The sequence below is a fragment of the Tupaia chinensis genome, unplaced genomic scaffold (genome assembly GCF_000334495.1).
Source record: "Tupaia chinensis unplaced genomic scaffold, TupChi_1.0 Scaffold146907_1, whole genome shotgun sequence".
Taxonomy (NCBI): domain Eukaryota; kingdom Metazoa; phylum Chordata; class Mammalia; order Scandentia; family Tupaiidae; genus Tupaia; species Tupaia belangeri.
The window spans coordinates 2,152,465-2,172,090 of NW_006206760.1; the positions used below are offsets into that span (position 1 = coordinate 2,152,465).

A 19,626-nucleotide genomic window follows, 5' to 3' on the forward strand; every position below is an offset into this window, starting at 1 on the left:
TTTTTTTTTTTTAGTTTTTTTTTTTTTTTTTGCCATAGGGAGTACTCATTTGCCAGAGAGACAGAGAGCAGGAAAGTGAGAAATCACCCGTCAGGGGAGATGGCCACCCTGCAGTCCCTTCTCCATCCTCCTCTTGGGATTTTGGGTACACATACACACATTTGTGCCTGGTGTGTTTCAAGCTGCCAGATCTGGGATTTGAACTATGGTCAGCCATGTGGGAGTCCAGTGCCTTACCCACCACCCTCAAAGGACTACATTTTGTAAATGTCCATCTACAGACTGGGCAGTAGCACAGCGGTAAACCGTGATGCTCTTGAGGCTGTGGCGGGAAGGCTTGTGTTTTTGTCTGCACACCTCCCTGAGTGCGTCAGGCTCGTTAACCCATCATCCAGGCTAGCTGGAGCTGGCGGGTAGACTGTGGCATCTACTTGGCATTCTTGGAGGTGCTGTTCTTCTGTCTTTCTCTCTCTCAGGTCCAGCAGGTGGCATGGTGGTTAAGGCACTGGACCTCCCACGCAGCTGACCATGGTTCAAGTCCTGGACCTAGCAGCTTGAAACTCATATCAGGAATATGTGCGTGCATGTCCAAAATTCTAAGAGAATGGAGGAGAAGGGATTGTGATATGGCCATTCCCCCTGTGGGGGGTGAGGGAATGATTTTCTCACTTTCTGTTTCTCTCTGTGTCCCTGGCGAGCACACAAAATCTCTCTCTCAAATAAAAAAATCTGTCTCTCTCTCTGTATGTCTCTTCCACTTGTAGAAGAGATACACTTAAAAAAATCAACTCAGTACTACACTAGGTCTGTATATTATTATCATATTGCACCATCTTGTTTTTTCACTCGAGACCCCGTGAAAATCACAAACAAAAAACAGTTCTTGTAATCAGTTGTGACGTGACTTGACCACAGAGAGAAAAACCAATCATAAACGCTGTTTTGTATGAATGTGTTTATCCTTTCACTCAAATCCCTACTGTGTTGAACGAGTACATCTATACCTTCAGCCTTCGGCATTTGTGGATGCAACCAATTGTGGGTCCAAAGAATTTGGAAAAAAAAAAAGAATGTCCAGAAGATTCCAAAGAGCAAAACTTGACATTGCTGTGTGCCGAGTACTACACTGAATCCATGCGAAGGAATAGAGACGGTATTGGGGATCATTACTCTTCTAGATAGGACTTGAAGGATGAGGTTGGCTACATGCAGTATTACACCATTTTGCATAGGGACCTGAGCATCGTTGGGTTTTGGTACCTGTGGGGGAGGCCTAGAACCAATTCCCAGGGGACTCCGAGGGACAACTAGGTCACGCAGTGACAACAATACATCGAGGTATCGTTTCTTGACTATTCCAGAATGTGTCCATCACCATGTTGAGTGTTAAACTTCTCTTGACTCATTTAAACCTCCCTTAAATGTGGCTATGGTAGCCCTCGTTTTATTTTTTTTTGCTAATGACTTCTTACTTGCTCTTTATTATACATGGGTTTTATTTTATTTATTTTTTTAGAGAGAGATTTTTGCTAAAGGGCACGTGTGCTCACCGGAGAGACAGAGCGAGAGACAGAGATAGAGAGAAATCACCCCCCGAGGCAATGGCCACACCACAATCCTTTTTTCTCCACTCTCCTCTGGGGATTTTGGGCACACACACATGTGCCCAGTGTGAGTTTCAAGCCTCCAATCATTGCCCAGGGGTGAAGGACCAACTTCTGTCACATGGCAAGGTCACAGTTCCTAAAAGGTCCGCCCGCATTCCCTTCCCACTCTCCTGCTACTATGGAGACCATGAGGCTGCTTCTAACGTGCTGCCCTAAGACGCCCACGGTGCTTTTGCAAGCTTACATCGATCTGCGTATTGTCCTCCTTCAGGCTACCTGGTCCATGCTTGGCTTTTCATTTGAACGTTGTTCAGCAAGGCTCTACAATCCTTCATCTAATCAGATCGATCCTCAATAAAAAGTCTCCCCTGCGCTCCCTTTTTCTGTATGAGCACTGTACAACACACCGCAGGTGCTAGGCCAGTTTCTACGTGACTGTGGGAGTCCTGAAGGGAAGTGGCCTCGGCCACGCTCAGCCCTCGGTGACGGTCATACCTTGGGGCTTGATGCGTACGTCCAGGAGAAGTACTTAGTGTCCTCCCCTCACAGCACAGTGAAACTATGACACGCTTGACAGTGACCTGGAACCTCCGGAAGTGTGGCAGAGTCACAGAGAGCCAGCCACGTGTGCTAAGCCTACGACCCCGTGAGCAAGGCCAGGAGCGCAAGGAGCATTTTCAAAGCACACGTACCATCGTGTAATTGTGAGCCACCTTGTGCAAATCTGTACAGCCTTGGGCGTCGGCGAAAGAGCGGATGCCGAGGCAGTTGGAGGGGTGGAGCTGCTTCATCAGGAACTTGCAGCACGCCTCCACGACGTGCGAGAGCTGCAGGAGGCAGGCCGTGGACAGCAAGCACTCGATGTTCTCTTCCTTCAGCTCCAGGCGGCCTGAGGGTGGACAGAGACCCCATTACCTGTGGAGCTCCGTCAGTCTCACTTTATACAATGGCTGACGCTGGGGCCAGCAGATGGCGTAATGGTTACGTCACTGGACTCCCATGTAATCGGTTTGAGACCTGCACCCGGCGGCTTAAAACTCCTGCCAGGCGTGTGTGCGTCCGTGCCAAAATCCCGAGAGGAGAATGGAGGAGAAGGGATTGTGGCATGGCCATCCCCCCGGGGGGTGATTTCTTGCTTTTTGTCTCTCTGTCTTTCTGGTGAGCATATGTACCCTATAGCAAAAATCTCTCTCTAAAACAATAAAATAACTGATGTTAATGGTAATATTTCTAAATAAGAGCTCATTACATGCACTATGGACCTGGGTGGTTTAAGACATTCAAAAAAAAGCATGAAACATAGAAAATAATTATTAGCTTTTTGTGACTCCTACTAAAGTAGAAAATAAATGGCTTATTTTCAGAAAAAAAAAACTTAAACATTTATTTATTTGTTGTGATTATCAAGCCACCGGGTATGGGACTCGAACCACAGTCAGACGTGTGGGAATCCAGTACCTTAACCACCACACCACTTGCTGGCCCCTATTTTTTGAATTTTTAAATCGCGTGTTAATTAGTAAGTTATAGCTATTGTATATAAGGCCCATATTTTAAATGCAAAAATTTGACATTACCTAATAAACTAAATATGTATTAGTTCATATATGTGCTAGTATATTTATGATGTATATATAGGGCATGCACACTCACCAGAGAGAGAAAGAGAAAGAGAGAGAGAGATAAGGTGAGATATCACCCACCAGGATGACCATGCTGTGGTCCTCCCTCCATTCACTTGGGATTTGGGGCAGAGACACACATGTGCCCAGGGCCTGATTTTCAAGCCACCAGGTTCGGGACTTGAACCACGCTATTGACCACATAGAATCCAGCCACCCTAACTTCCATGCCACCTGCTGGACCCATAATAATTACATTAGTATTTAAAAGTACCATTCGAGGGGCCAGCACATGGCATAGTGGTTACATGGCTGGACTCCCAGAGTTTTGAAACTCATGCCAGGCATGTGGGCATGTATGCCCAAGGTTCTGGAAGGAGAAGGGACTGCAGCGTGGCCATCCCCCTTGAGGGGTAATTTCTCACTTTCCCTCTTGCTGTCTCTGCGTCTGTCTCTCTCACCAGTGACTCCACTTAAAAAAATACTGTTTGGGACCAGCAGTTGGCATAATGACTGTTGCTGGACTCCCATGTAGTCAACCGCGGTTTGAGTTCCGGACCTGGTGGCTTAAACTCACGCCGGGCGCGTGTGCGTGCGTGCCCAAGATCCTGAGAGGAGAATGGAGGAGAAGGGATTGCGGGGTGGCCATCCCCCCTGGGGGGTGATTTCTCTCTTTCTGTCTCTATGTCTCTCTTGCCCTTCTGGCGAGCACACACGCCCTATAGCAAAAACCTCTCCAAACAAACAAACAAACAAACAACAACAACAAAAAACATTCAAAAACTCAGCTATGACAACCATTTAAAGGTTTTCCTAAGATTTTAGTCTCCAAAGGAGTGGTAGTGAAAACAGCTGAATGAGGCTAGCCACGGCCTCCTCGATTAAAAGCAGACATCTGCAATTTAATACTCCAACATAAACCTAGGAGGTTTTCATTGCCACCCTGAGACCGAGTACCTGTGTACGCGTACTGAATCAAGGACCACAGCGAATTCGGCTCGACGCCTTCCATCTTCACCTCTTCCTGTCTTGCTTCTCTAACGTCATTAGTAAACATGGCGGCGAAATAATCCGAGACGGAGGACAACACCAATCTGAAAACCCATCAGGAAAGAAGAATCAACGCCCGCAGTAAAGCGGATGCCCATTAACGAGGGCTGCTGCTGCTTTTCTCCTTGGCACCCACAGAGCGCGTGGTCCTAGTCTGACAGATTGCTTTATGCTCCACTTCCTTCCTTTGAATAATAAATGACTATTACTGACCACTTTCTGCTGACGTAAATGACCTGCCTGCCTACTACTGAAATATCACCTTGGAACATTCAGGAAAGAAGCAGGAAGCCCATAGCGTGAACTTGACTGTATGTTTAAAAAAAAAAAAAGTGAAGGTTATTTTATAGTTACCGTTTGTTGAAATAAGCTATTTTTTAAAAAAAAATAATTTAATTTGGGATTAGTGCATATATGGGCAACATTTGGAAGTGGTATTTGCAAGTTATTTTAAACTTCCAGGGGGATGGCCACGCCGCAATCCCTTCTCCTCCATCCTCCTCTCGGGATCTTGGGCCACTGCTGCTCTTCATCTGTGCCAGGCACCTGCTCCTGCCACCCCCAGATACCTGCATGACTAAACCCTGCATCTCCTTCACGTCTTCGCCCAGACGTCGCCTTCTGCAGAGACCGTCCATCTGAACTCGCCCTCCGGTGCATGTTCTTCCTCCTCCTGAGAACAGCCGTTTTCTTCCTTCACTCATTCACTGAATGGAGCCCGTGTGTGGTGAGTCAGCACCGGGCAGCGGCCCAGGTGGCCGACACACGCCAGTTACTAAACGGACGAAAGGCGGCTTCCCTCATAGAGTCTCCCATTTTAGGGGCAAAGGAGACAAAGAATGGTAGAAGAACATTCTACAGAGGAGGAAAGGTGGGAACTGCAACGGGGGAAACGCAGAACAAAGCAGATGGGGACTGGAGGGTTGAAAAAGAAAAAAGAAAAAAAAAAACCCTTTGGGACAGAGTGCTAATTAATTATGAAGGGCATTAAAAAACCACTTTGGGAACACAGTAGTGATTAATAATGAAATTGCAATTACCAGGAGAAAATAAACGTTATTAAACCATTCTTTCCCTTTTCTTTCTTGAAGAAAGAATACATCATTTGTGTTAAAGGCTTTTATTCTGTAACCTCGCTTTTTTCACTTCCTGGAGTTAGAAATGAAGCTAGGCATGGCTGTTTTAAAACTCTGAAGAGGTTTTTGCTACTCCATTCCATCAAGCTTGCTGCTTCTAAATAACTACAAGCTCTAATTCCCATTGGGCTTATTTCAAGTTATCAGTAGGTAGACTGGCATGAAAACTTATCTTACTGGAATCCCTCGCCAATACTACTGCCTTTGAGGGGAGTGCGCTCTGTTTTATGTGCTTCTATGGATGGGAAATGGCTCTTTCAGGCCCATTTCGTGTATAATTTCAGATGCACATTTCCTTGATGGAAACTTCATAACATAGATCCCTTTCCCAAAGCATAACAGTCAAGGGACCAGCAGTTGGCATAATGGCTATATCACTGGACTCCCATGTGGTCAACCGCAGTTTGAGTCCCAGACCCGGTGGCTTAAACTCACACTGGGCGCGTGTGTGTGCATGCCCAAGATCCTGAGAGGAGAATGGAGGAGAAGGGATTGCGGTGTGGCCATTCCTCCCCCACCCTCTGGGGGGGGGTGATTTCTCGTTTTCTGTCTCTCTGTCTCTGTCTTTCTGATGAGCACATGTGCTCTATAACAAAAACTTTTCTGAAAAAAAAAAAATAAGCATAACAGCCAATTTGGAAAAGTGATGTCAAATACAAAACGAAATTATTAAGGAACAATTTCAGACATGCAGACATTGAGAAAACCATCACCTGTGGGCTGGAATTCTACGATCACCAGCGACTAGAATCACATCACATAACTGTTTATGTCTCAGATAGTTTTCCATTTTTTTAAAGGTCTGCTCAGCATGGTTCAGGGCTTGGAAGAATTCATCCGATGAGCATGGCTCCATGGTATGGCAGGAAGACAGCGTCTGACTGCTCCCGGAAGTCCTGGGACGAAAGACACAGGCACTTTTAGATACGGCGATTGCAGTCAAAAGATCTTTCCTATTAAACCCTTTTTAAAACCTTCAGGTACAGTAGAAGAAATCAAATGTCAATATTAACGAAGAACAATTAGCATAAATGCATCATCCGTATCATACATGTAAACACTTTTTCATGATAGTGTGTTTGTGTACACATGCACGTGTACAGAGAGAGGGACGCACTCTCAACAGGGTCTGGTCACCCCACGCCTCCCCCCCTGCTCAGCCCTCCAGGTTGTCAGGATCTTGGGCACGTGGGCGTCTGCTCACTGCATCTCAGGTCAACAGGGCCGGGAATCCAGATGGCACGTGGCCACGTGGCTCCCAGCCTTGTAGCTTGGTTCACTATTAACTGCACCACACAGACTGAGCCCGGAATCCATTTCTGTCTTTCAAATCAATGATGGTTTGGGCTAGCGGGTGGCATGGGAATGAAGGCAGCTGGGTGGTTCCAGTCCCCGGCCTTGCAGCTTGAAAACCACACGGGGTTCACGCGCCTGTGTGCCTGAAATTCCAACAGGAGGATGGAGGAGAAAGGACTAGGTATGGCCATCCACTCTGGGGTGACTTCTCACTTTCTTTCTCTCTTTCTCCTCGGAAGCACACGCACCTTATAGCAAAAACAAAAAACAAAACCAAAACGAACAAAAAACAGTGATGGCTCAAGGATGCATGCGGGAACTTCAAAAACTTTGTGGGAAATGAAATTAAAGTGAGTTTATTTTGGTGCAAAAAAAAACCCCCTGAAATTCATGTACAGTTTTTTTTGGTTTTTTTTTTTTTTTTTTTTTTTTTTTTTAATAATACACATTGGTTAGGAATTTTTTGAAGACTCTTTGCATATGGTATAAACATCGTGAGTGAATGTGACATCTGCTGTTAATAGCTACACATACTCTTTGGAATGTCTTGAGGTCTCTTCCCTGGTAAACCCGACCTCTCTCGTGAAAATGAGTCAAACTGTGTTCCTATTGACAGCCTTATCATCTACCTGGAGGATTCAGCTGGAAGAGGTCTTTCTAGTCTCATCTTTGAAGGCAGGAAGTAAGCGAAACTATTTTGGAGATATAAATTCAAGTCATCCTTTACTTAAAAATGAGTTATTTTCAGGGCCTGCAGGTGGTGTAGTGGTTAAAGTGCTGGATTTTCACATAGCTGGCTTTGGTTTGAGTCCCGGACTAGGCAGCTTAAAAATCGTGCTGGGTATGTGTGTGTGTATGCCCAAAACCTCGAGAAGAGAATGAAGAAGGATTTGTGGCATAGCCATCCCACCTGGGAGGTTATTTTTCACCACCACCCCCAACGCCCCCGCCCCTTTTCAGTGAGCACATGCACCCTAGGCAAAAAAAAACTTAAAAAAAAAAAAAATGCCGTGCCCAAGATCCCGAGAGGAGAATGGAGGAGAAGGGATTGCGGTGTGACCATCCGCCCCTGGGGGGTGATTTCTCGCTTTCTGTCTCTCTGTCTCTCTCTGTCTGTCTGGCGAGCGCACACGCCCTATAGCAAAAACCTCTCCAAAAACAGGAAAAAAAAAAAAAAAAGAACAAAGCCATTAGCCATCCCCCTTTTAAAGAAAGGAACCGATGTCAAAGGAGATTAAGTCATGTGGTTTGCTCCTGGTACACAGGCTGCTTATTGACCAAAACCTAAGTTTCTTTTTCTGGAGGAAATACAGCTAGATGACACATCCCAGTCTCTCTTGTAGGTAGGAGTATTTTTGCATGTTTTTAAGGTTTTTGCTACTGAGCACGAGTGAGACAGAGACAGAAAGAAAGAGAGGGAGAGTGAGAGAGCAAGCCTCCAGGTCCAGGATTTGAACCACGGTCGGCCATATGGATGTCCAGCACCTTAACCACTACACCACACTTTGCCACCCTCGACAACTTATGTTTCTAAAATGACATTTCAAACTTAACTTATTTGCTCACAAGTCTTCAACTGCATTGCATGTTAATTGTCATATTAATTCAGCATGGCAATTAATTCGCTGAGATTTCTGGGCACGGCAATCACTTTCACTGCTTCAAACGAATGATCAAAACAAGCACGGGCTTCTGGTTTGTTTCCTACTGAAAAGCAAAGTCACTGTTCACGAAGGGACATGAAAGAGGAAGGAACGGAGTGACCTGACAGGCTTGCAGAGTACACGGTGTCTTGGCCATTCCTCCTTTTTAGGACACTCCATTCTCCCCCTGGGATTCTGGCCATGCACACACATGCACGTGGTGTGAGTTTCAAGCCTCCGGGTCTAGGACATGAACCGTGGTCAGCCATATGGGAGTCCAGCACCTCCACCACCACGCTACCTGCTGCCCCCTCTCTCTTCTTTATTTGATTTTTTTGGTATGCTAACAGAAAATACGAGGTCACCGGGAAAGTCGTGACATATTTTTCTGTTTTTCTATGCAAAACATGTCACAACTTTCCAGACAACCCAATACATCTAATACCTCGCCTTAGTTTAATTGATATGATACTGACGGTAAATAATATTTCAGACTGTTCATCGGCAAGTCTTGAAGATGCCACCCAAAGGAAAAAGAGGTTCTGGAAAAGGGGGTATAGGTGGAACAGCGTCTGGAAGGGATAGTGCTGACAAGAAGTTACAGGGTCCCAAAGGTGGTGGCAGTGCAGTAAAGGCCAGACACATTCTATGTGAAAAACACAGCAAAAGTATGGAAGCCATGGACAAGTTAAAGTCTGGAATGAGACCCAATGAAGTGGCCACACAATACAGTGAAGATAAAGCCAGGCAAGGGGGCGACTTGGGTTGGATGGCCAGAGGATCCATGGTGGGACCATTTCAAGAAGCAGCATTGGCCTTGGAAGTCAGTGGGATGGATAAACCTGTGTTTACAGACCCACCAGTTAAGACAAAAGTTGGATATCATATTATCATGGTTGAAGGGAGAAAATAAAACCATATGAGAGACTGAAAAAAATGTCAAAGAATTGAATACGATCATTCAAATGTTCTGTAATAGACTTCCACTGTAATGAACTACATATAGATTGTGGGATCTTTCCAGGCTAGAGGGAAACACTGAATTTTTAGCTTATTTCATTCTCTGTGGTATACAATGAATTCATAAGTCAGAAAAACGCTCAAACATAGGAAAAAAGGCCACAGCATCAAGTCACCCACTATTTAGAGGGACTCCAAATAGGCAGCACTGCACAGCTAGGAAGTGGGGAGACTCAGATATGATTCCTTAGTGAGGGGACTTGAAATCTGACTCTTCGAATTTCATAAACTGGAAAAACTTGAAGAGCAACCCTACCTAAGCACTGTTCATTCCCCAGCCTTCACTCCTGTGCTCACAGGCACGTGTGCACGCACACGGACCAATATACTTTTTTATAAACGACTTAGATTCCTTTACTTATTTCGCCAGTATTTGTACTGGGATTTCTAAATAGAATAATTTTTCAAAATAAAAATAAAAAAGTGAGTTTACAAGAATGATATTGGATAGGATTTCGAGTAGGACAAAAGCTGCTTTGAAACCCTCCATGGTTTGGCTCATACTCTCAGTAAGCGATTTACTCCCAGCCACCTGCATCACAGCTTAAGGCGTTCAGAATCCGTGCCTTTGCAAAAGTGCAAATACGATGTCATGAATCTTGACATCTTTTACAAAAACCACACATATACAAATGCAAATTGCACACTGCAAGCTAAAATTTTTTAAGAGTTTTTTTTGCCATAGGGTGTATGCACTAGCCAGAGAGAGACAGAGACAGTGAAGGAGAAAGTGAGAAGTCACTTCCCACGGGAGAAGGTCATGCCGCAATCCCTTCTCCATTCCCCTCCGGGGATTTTGGGCATGCACGCACACATGCCCAGTGTGATTGTCAAGCTGCCAGATCTGGGACTTGAACCTTGGTCGGCCATATGGGAGCCCAGTGCCTTAAGCACTATGCCACCTGCTAGTCCCAGTCTCTAAATTTTTGGATGCATACCCTTTTCAGTTTACTTTTACGCAATACACTTCCTAAAGTGAACCAACTCGGTCATGTGTCTAGGTGGGGTGTGTGTGCACGTGCACCACTATTTTCAGGCCTGGTAGACCTGATGCCCAGGACGGAAAGCCTCACCATCCAGTCCCAAATGGAATAAATATAAAATAAAATGGGAGCAACAAGTAGCATAAAGACAGGCTTCTCTGCTTTCAAAATGTGGGGTTACAACGTCCTTTTCCTAAGCTGATTCTTCAGCTTTGTCCGTGGCTCTGGGAACTAATGACTTCAGTCCTGTTCTGTTTGAACCATCCAGTCAATTTCACACACACACACAGAGTTTTCTGGGGGAAAGGTCACACAGCTTACGTCGGGTCCTTAAGGGAGTCCGTGATGCAGTGTGCACAGTTAGGTGTGATGGGGACACTGCTATCTATCCTCCTCAGAAGTACCTGATAGCCAACCTTCCGTGCCACGTGACCTCTGGAAACAAAACTTGTTTCATGTGGAAACGTGAGGATTTTCATGTAAAATGGAGCCAGAATGAGTAGACTAGCTCAAACAGTGAGACCCAAAGACAACATACAAAAAGCTGAGAAAAAGCAGCTGCACCCGAGGAAAGGTGAGAGTATGTGGGTAATCCATTGTCGGAAGAGAAGAACCCCAATGCTGGCCTTCAAGACGACTGGAAGAATAACAAATCGATTAGCCATGAACTATTGGGGTGTCAGAAAGGTCATGATCCATTTTTACATAAAAAAAAAAAAACACATCATGACTTTTCTGACATCCCAATAGAAAAGTTCAAGGTATCTGTGGTTGAAACCCAGGGCAGCAAGCCGCCAGTTAGATGGGTCAGAACACTGTGGGTAGTAGTAGGGACCAGTAGATGGCATAATGGTAGGTTGCTGGACTCCTACATGATCGACAGCGGTTCGAGTCCCAGACCTGGCAGCTTAAGACTCATGCCGGGCGCGTGTATGTGTATGCCTAAAATCCCAAGAGAAGACTGGAGGAGGAGAGATTGCGACATGGCCATCCCCCCAGGGGGTGACTTCTCACTTTCTGTCTCTCTGGCGAGTGCATGTGCCCTATAGCAGAAATCTCTCTTAAAAAAAGAGTAGTGGCTGGGCCAACGGACATGTGTAACCCCAACAAGCCTGGTATTCTCAAGAACCTGGTAAAGAGAATTAACTGGGGAAAGGTGAAACTGGTTAGAATGAATACTTGGCCATACGTAGTTGGAGTTGAACTCTGATGAAATGAAAAGTCATGAAGAACTGTCTACTCTACGCGGGCAGTGCAGTGTTTGGATAAAAGCATGATTTGTTTTGAAAGTTTGTTTCTTTTCCCCATGAGTAAGAGACAGAGACAGGCGCCTCCAACTGGGTCCTTTCCTGTAGTCCATGCCCAACCTTGGCCAGCCGTGGAGAATGGCCATGTGTTGGCCTGGCATGTTGAGGGAGGTCTCTGGATGTGAACCTAGAACCTTCCCACGTGAGTCAGTCTCACAAAGTTTGCGTACTGCTGTGCCACCACCCAGTCCCAAAAATCTACATCTTAATTATTTTGATCCAAACTGCAACACATTATTTCCAAGTGACCAATGTCAATACTGACAGTGAGAGACCAGGTTAATAGATTCCTTGGGACCAGCAGTTAGCGTAATGGCTATGTCGCTGGACTCCCACGCAGTCGACCGCGGTTCGAGTTCCGGACCTGGTGACTTAAACTCACGCCGCCGGGCGTGTGTGCGTGCGTGCCCAAGATCCTGAGAGGAGAATAGAGGAGAAGGGATTGCGGCGTGGCCATCCCCCCTGAGGGGTGATTTCTCACTTTCTGTTTCTCTGTCTGTCTGGTGAGCGCACGCACTCTATAGCAAAAACCTCTCAAAAAAAACCCAAACAAACAAAAACCTTGATACAATATGATGAAAAAGGAATCTTTTTTTCTGTGATATTCTTCCCCCAAACCAGTAACTCTAGTCTAACGATGAGAAAAACATTAGACAAACTCCAGTTGAGTACGACCTTCTACAAAACACCTGGTCAGTTCTCCCACAAATGTGAAGGCCACCAAAAACAAGCCACGTCTGAGAACTAACACAACCAAGAGGAGCCCGAGGGGACATGCGACTAACTGTGATGTGGTACCCAGGATCAAGAAAGGACTTTAGGGGAACCAGCAGTTAGTGTAATGGCTATGTCGCTGGAGTCCCACGTAATCCACCATGGTTCACGTCCTGGACCCGGTGGCTTAAAACTCACGCCAGGCGCATGTGCGTGCGTGCCCAAGATCCCGAGAGAGGAATGGAGGAGAAGGGATTGTGGCGTGACCATCCCCCCTGGAGGGTGATTTCTCGCTTTCTGTCTCTATGTCTCTCTCTGTCTGTCTGGCAAGCGCATGCGCCCTATAGTGTAAAAAACCTCTCCAAAAAAAGAAAAAAAAAAAAAAAAAAAGAAAGGACTTTAGGTAAGAAACTAAGGAAATCCAAATGAAGTATGGATTCAATGAATAGAACGTATTGGGACCAGCAGATGGTGTAACGGTTATGTTGCCGGACTCCCACGTAATGGACTGCAGTTTGAGTCTCAGACCCAGTGGCTTAAAAATCATGCGGGGCACATGTGCATGTATGCCCCAAATCCTGAGAGGAGAATGGAGAAGAAGAAATTGCAGCGTGGCCATCCTACCCCCTGGGGTGTGATTTCTCTCTTTCTGACTCTCTGTCTCTCTCTCTCTGGCAAGCACATCCACCCTATAGCAAGAATCTCCTTAAAAAAAAAAAAAGTATTGCCATTGGTCCATTAATTGTAACCAATTGCTTCATTAATGTATGATATAAATAACAGGAGAAGCTGGACGTGCTGTACGTAGGAACTCACTGCACTGTCTTTACAACTTTCTTGTAAATCTAAAACTCTTTTAAAAAAATAAAAGCTTGGGGACCAGCTGATGGCATAATGGTTACGTCACTGGACTCATACATAGTTGACTGTGGTTCGAGTCCCAGACCCAGCAGCTTAAAACTCATGCTGGGTACATGTGTGTGCGTGACCAAAATTCTGAGAGGAGAATGGAGAAGGGACTGCGGCATGGCCATCCCCTCGGGGGTGATTCCTTGCTTTCTGTCTGTCTCTCGGGTGAGCAAATGTGCCCTATAGCAAAAATCTCTCTTAAAATAAATAAATAAATAAATGCCTTTTTTTTTTAAATGAAGTTATTTTACTTACTAAACTCTATGCCCCATTTGCCTCATCTATAAAATTAGAATTAGATAAGGCTGATAATAATAGCAGCCTAACTAAAAAAAAAAAAACCAATGTTGTGGGGCAAACAGGTGGTGTGGGAGTTGAGGCGCTGGACTCCCACATGGCCGATCTTGGTTTGAGTCCCGGACCTGGTGGCTTGAAAATTGTGCCGGGTGCATATGCACGCGTGTCTAGAATCTTGAGAGGAGAATAGAGGAGGAGGGACTGCAGTGTGGCTACCTGCCCAGGGGGCAGATTTCTCATTTTCTCTGTTTCTCTCCTGGGAGCGCACATGCCTTATTGCAAAAATCTAAAAACACCAACAGAAAACTGGTGGAGACAGAGTTAGCACAGTAAAGAGCTCAGAACAGCGCCCGCATACTCAGGAAGCACTCAGGGAGCATTTCCTATGATTATTTTGGAATATCTGTAAAATGTAGTAGCATTTTACACAAATCGACTAAAAAACAGTGCCATGTATAAAGAATTGAACTTCCTAACATTTGAAGTCATGAAATTCCCCCAATGAAAAGTATGCTAAAATCATATCTCGGGCCCAGCTGCTGAGGGACCACGATGACACGGTACCCTGCAATGCGGGAAGCCACGTGGCTGACTGTGGATACGGATCTCTGAGTCAGCCTGAAAAGGCTTCAGGCGCTGGTGGGCACCCGGGATCCCAGGGGGCGGGGCCTGGGGGAGGGGAACCGTGGGGTAAGGAGACTCTGTTGTAGGCCCTCCTATCGCGAGATCTCGTGTGCACACATATTCTATCACTAAACAAAAGGGAATTTCAAAGTGTGTAAATCAAGTGAAGTGTAAATTGAGTTTAAACTATGGGTACCGAGCGGGCCACTATATACACCTTGTTGGTCTCAGTAAGAATTCATCTGGAATTAAGATTTTAGGGATCTACTGGTTACATAAAAGGTGGCACCACTGTGACTTAAAATTCGTCATGGAAGAAAACAGTTTGGGGACAGCAGGTGGCATAGTGCTAGATTCCATAGAGCTGACTCCACAGTTTGAGTCCTGGGCAGGTGCGTGTGCATGGGCCTGGAATCCTGAGAGGAGAATGGAGGAGCAAGGATTGCAGTGTGGCCATCCCCACCCTGGGAGTGACTTCTCACTTTCTCTCTCTATTTCTCTCCCTATTTCTCTGTACACCCTATGGCCTAAATAATTTAAAAAAGAAAAGAAAAGAAAAGAAAACAAAGTTTGTGTTTTAATACCAAAGTAATGGGGACCAGCAGGTGGCATGATGGTTAAGGTGCTGGACACTCCCACACGCCAACGATGGTTTGAGTCCCGGACCTGGTGGCTTACTTTCCCACTTTCTCTCTCTCTCTCTCTTTCTGGTCAAATTTAAAAAGAAATGAATGAATAAATAAACTTAAATAAAAACAATTCTTAAAAAAAAAAATACCAAAGTAATGACTGAGAAGATTCTCATGGAAAAAAGAAGTCTAGGCTATAGACCAACAATGAAAGATAAATAACAGGGCCAGCAGGTGGCGTGGTGGTTAAGGTGCTGGAATTACCACACGGCTGGCCATGGTTTGAGTCCTGGACCTGGCAGCTTGCTTTCTCACTCTCCCTCCCTCTGTCTTTCTCTGGCAAAACTCATGTAAAAAATAATTTTAACGATAATAATAAATAAATACTTCTTTTTTTTTTCTTTTCTTTCTTTTTTTTTTTTTTTTTTTTTTTTTTGTGGTTTATCTTGGGCATGCACGCACATGCGCCCGATGTGACTTCTAAGCCACCGGGTCCGGGACACGAACCACGGTTGACTACGTGGGAGTCCAGCGACATAGCCATTACGCTAACTGCTGGTTTCCAATAAATAATTCTTTTAAAAAAGATAAACAACACATATATACACACACATATATATATACACACACACACATACATATTTAAGAGTTATATAGTTAAGAATTACATATATATATATTTAATAATTATTCATTTAGTTTTATTATTATTCAACTTGACCAGAGAGAGAGAAAGCAAGTTGACAGGTTTGAGACTTGAACTGCAGTTGGCCATGTGGGAGTCTAGAGCCTTAGCCACCATGCCACCTACTGACCCAGATGAGCAACTTTTATACCACTTATATGGCAGCAGAAATTGCTAGAAGTCTAAGAATGGGGCAGACATTTCTCTTAGCTAGAACACTTACAAAATATGTTTCCAACATACGATGCCTCCTAATTCCTGCTTGAAATGGTCCAGATCTGCTGTGGGCGTTGTGATTCTTAGTGCCAAACCACACAGCTGTCTGCCCCTTTTTCTAATAACTCCACATTTCAGCTTAAATTTTGAGGTGTATGTAAATCTTATGATGGCTTAAGTAACAAATTACTATATTATATGTGTTTCCCTAGTATGTCTTCGATATTTTTTTTTGAGAGTTATTTTTCTATAGGGTGTGTGCGCTCGCCAGACAGACAGAGAGAGACAGAGAGATAGAAAGCGAGAAATCACCCCCCAAGGGGGATGGCCACACTGCAATCCCTTCTCCATTCTCCTCTTGGGATCTTGGGCACACATGCACATGCGCCCAGCGTGAGTTTAAGCCACCGGGTCCGAGACTCGAACTGCGGTCAACTACATGGGAGTCCAGTGACATAGCTATTATGCCAACTGCTGGTCCCATTATTCAAAGATACCAATTTCTAGCATGAGCAAAATGTTTACTACATATTTCATTATTTGCAAACGTTAAATATAAGAAAAAGAACTGCTCCCATGTTCTACACAAACATTTGATGAATGTCAGTGGAACTTCTTTTGACATTAACAGTGATAGGCTTTGACCTGTTTACAGTCAAAAGGCAACCACTTAGAAGTCTGATGTTCACTTCATCAAAAAGCTGAGGGCAAATCAATGTATTCTTATGACAAAGGTCAAAGACTCCAAGGGAGAGGACTGAAGAAGATGAAAGAATGAGATATATTCGATCTGGAGGAAAACAGAGAAGAGCACATTTCTAATGTCTAGAATTTTCTTCTCAACAGTGAGATGTTACAACTGAAATTTGAAATCAAGAGGAATATTAAATTTGCTCTGACAGAGTCTCCCTCTTATCTAAAAGCAGGGCTATTTTCTTTCAGCACATCGTTTTCGAAATCATTTTTGAGGACTAGTTGGCCACTGAAGATGGGAACTATCTCTCCCCATCTTACTTTATCTTTAAAACTTTCATTTAAAAAACAACTATGTTTATTTTCAATTTTTGAAAATCTTATTTTTATGTCTCCTATAAATAGGAATGTCAATTTTACATGCTTGAAGAATGCATATAGCAACCTATAAGCAGAAAATAATCTTTTTATTTCATAATGAATATCCTACCAAGATGAAATTTTAGTATACACAGAAGAATAGATTAGTTTAATTTTAGTAATTATTAGCTATGTAAACTACCTTTGTTTTGAGGAGATAAGTTAATGACCCATGCATGTATGATCTTTTCAAGACCATACATGTATACACATTTTTATACACACATGCTAGCTTCTCCAGGTAGTAGAAACATGTTAAGAGTTTGACAATCGATGCTGTTAAATGAATGTTCTATTTTTTTTTCTAATTTTGTTCAACCATCCCTTATACATTGTATTGATATTCAAACAGAATAATGATTACTCTTTAGTTTCCCACGAGTGATAAACCATGAGCCTTTTATTATAAAAATTATTCCCCTTATGGCAACAAGTCTCCAAAGAAAATAAAAAACCACGTCCCACTGAGCTCCATATTAAAATGATTATTCCTGTACCCTTAAGACAGTCAAGCCATGAACTAATTTTTAAAATTGTAAATTAAGTTCACTATTGACCTATGTAAAGATAAGTCCCTGTCTCTACTACACGAATGGTTATAGGTGACTGGTCTATAGTTTTTAATCATTCCAGCCCCAAAGTTCAGAATTCCCTGTTCTGAAGGTTAGAGGAGGAAAAGGGAGCAAGTCTCCAGCAATTCCCTGAATAAATGAGCTTATTTGGTCTCAATCTCCTGTGATGCCTACATTCATATTTACAAATGACAAGTGTGATCAAAACCTGCAAAGACATTTGAAAAGAAAGACCATACAGTGATCAAACTAGACAACTGCCAGTTATTTGTGCCTTAAAATATTTCAAAATATTTCTGAGTGAAGATGAATCAGGGAGATGACTTTTAAGCTCCCAGGGGTTATATGATGTTAGAGCAAATTAAGCTGATGAATAAGGAAATCCATTTCAAAGATAAAACCAGATGCCAAGGGTGAAGACAGATAAAGTCATCAGAAAAATGCCCATTTCCCCTTTCTCTTCGTTCTTCTAACTCATTTTTTCCTCCTCTCCCCCCCCTTTCACCAGCTGACCACATCTAGCTCTTCTCTGCTCCCTGAAACTCTCTTGAAAGGATGCCTTTCATTTTCCTAAACAGCACAAATTCCGGTGAGAGGGAAGGGAACAGGAATTAGTAGCTGTCATGTTGGAAACAGGCATGTCACTAGACTCTCTGTATCCGTCTGGGGACTGCGACGTAGATAGGACAAAGAGAAAGAACTGTAAGAAAAATATTATTGACAACTATTGTGCAATGCTGTCCAAAAACCTGGCGACTACAAGGTGCATCTACCTGTCAGACCTTTCATGTTCATCAAAATGAAAAAAGACCATCATCGGCTGTAGACTGAAATGTCACATAACATTTTATAGTATAGGAATGTCTTCTGTAGTTTTGCCATGAATACAGAAGGTAAATTAATGGAGCAAACTGCAAGGCAATGATGCAAAAAATTGCTATTATACATTTTTTTTTCCAAAGCAGAGCTGGATCTATATATAGAACACAACGTGTTTCAAAATGAATGCGATTTGTGGTCTTTCTAATTTTATAGAATATTAAAACACTAGCAAATCCTAGCAAAAGTATATATTCACACCAAGGTATTTTACATACCCATGTAGGCATACAGATGTGCATAGATATATAGATTCATAGATTTTAAATCATAAAAACTCCATTTTTTTGAAAACTGTAGCGAACACCCCCCACACCCATATTTAACAGTAAGAAAATAATCAACCTGCATGAACTGGAATCAGATTCATTTTCTTCTTCGCTAGTGCCATCATCCACTTCTGGTCTATCCAGCCAGTGTGCACCGCCACAATCTTCAGCTGTAAACTCAAATGCGGGGACTTCAGAGGTGGATGCCATTGGCCAAGAAGGTGAATTCTGAAAATCCAGTTGGCTGGACCTTCGGTAACCAATTGAAGCCAAAGGCAATTGTAGGCTACATGGATCTAAAAACTTTCTCCCACCGCTTGCGCCGGTCTGTCCTCGATTCCAAAATTCTCCCTGTTGGCTGTCAACTGTAGAATTAGGAGCTGATGCCTGATGGCCAAACCACCTCCATCTGATTTTCAAAATCTGTTTCACATCAAACTCTTTACGAGAACCAGACATCCTCAGAGAAACCAAGTGATCGTCTAGGCAACGGGCAGAAAGCACTACACGGATTTGTGCATCCGACCAAGACCAGAGCTGTACAACAAACAGATTTAGAGGCCAATAAATTGCATGCGTGTATATTTCGACATTTACTTTTATACCCATCTAGCAGGTGAGAAAGAACAAAGGAGAATGCATGAGGCTGAATCGCGGTGGAACATTCCGTTCGATCAGAGCAAACTCTCCTCCACCTATCCTGAAGCAGCTAGACCACTTTCCCTGCTCTCCTTCCCCACACTGACCATCAGCTCTCACAAACACTGACAGCATTCATTAAAGTCCTTTCAGATGCAGAACACCACCCCCTTTCCTTAAGCCACAAATGACAGAGACAGGAAGCCCTAGCCCATTGCACTATCTGGGGCTCCACTGCTGAGTGTATTAACTCTTTTACTGCTGAGGCAAGAAATGTATTCTGGAGCATTTTTTCCTTTGTAGTTAAAAATCACTGTAAAATGTCTGTATTTTTAAGCTAAGTTCCTAAATGAGGTATCGCGAAACAAGTGTTCTCAATGCATTTCTAAATTAGATGAGTTACAGGGATTTTTAGG

At 43.8% G+C, this 19,626-nt stretch overlaps 1 protein-coding gene and 1 pseudogene across 3 annotated transcripts in view; one reads left to right on the plus strand and one right to left on the minus strand.

The window, feature by feature from the left end:
• The window catches only part of KLHL5 (kelch like family member 5), a 73,717-nt gene that overhangs the window by 37,940 nt on the left and 16,151 nt on the right, over nt 1–19,626 (minus strand). For 2 of the 3 annotated variants that reach the window (XM_027768567.1, XM_027768568.1), the window contains 4 exons: nt 18,648–19,108; nt 6,129–6,311; nt 4,187–4,323; nt 2,300–2,496 (listed from right to left, as the gene is read on the minus strand). In XM_027768567.1, the coding sequence (XP_027624368.1) occupies nt 2,300–2,496; nt 4,187–4,323; nt 6,129–6,311; nt 18,648–19,030 (900 nt within the window). In that variant the 5' untranslated portion in view covers nt 19,031–19,108. Of the gene's footprint in view, nt 1–2,299; nt 2,497–4,186; nt 4,324–6,128; nt 6,312–18,647; nt 19,109–19,626 lie in introns of those variants that run through there. The other variant, XM_027768569.1, reaches the window with a different exon arrangement.
• LOC106733984 (peptidyl-prolyl cis-trans isomerase NIMA-interacting 4 pseudogene) lies at nt 8,872–9,399 on the plus strand (annotated as a pseudogene).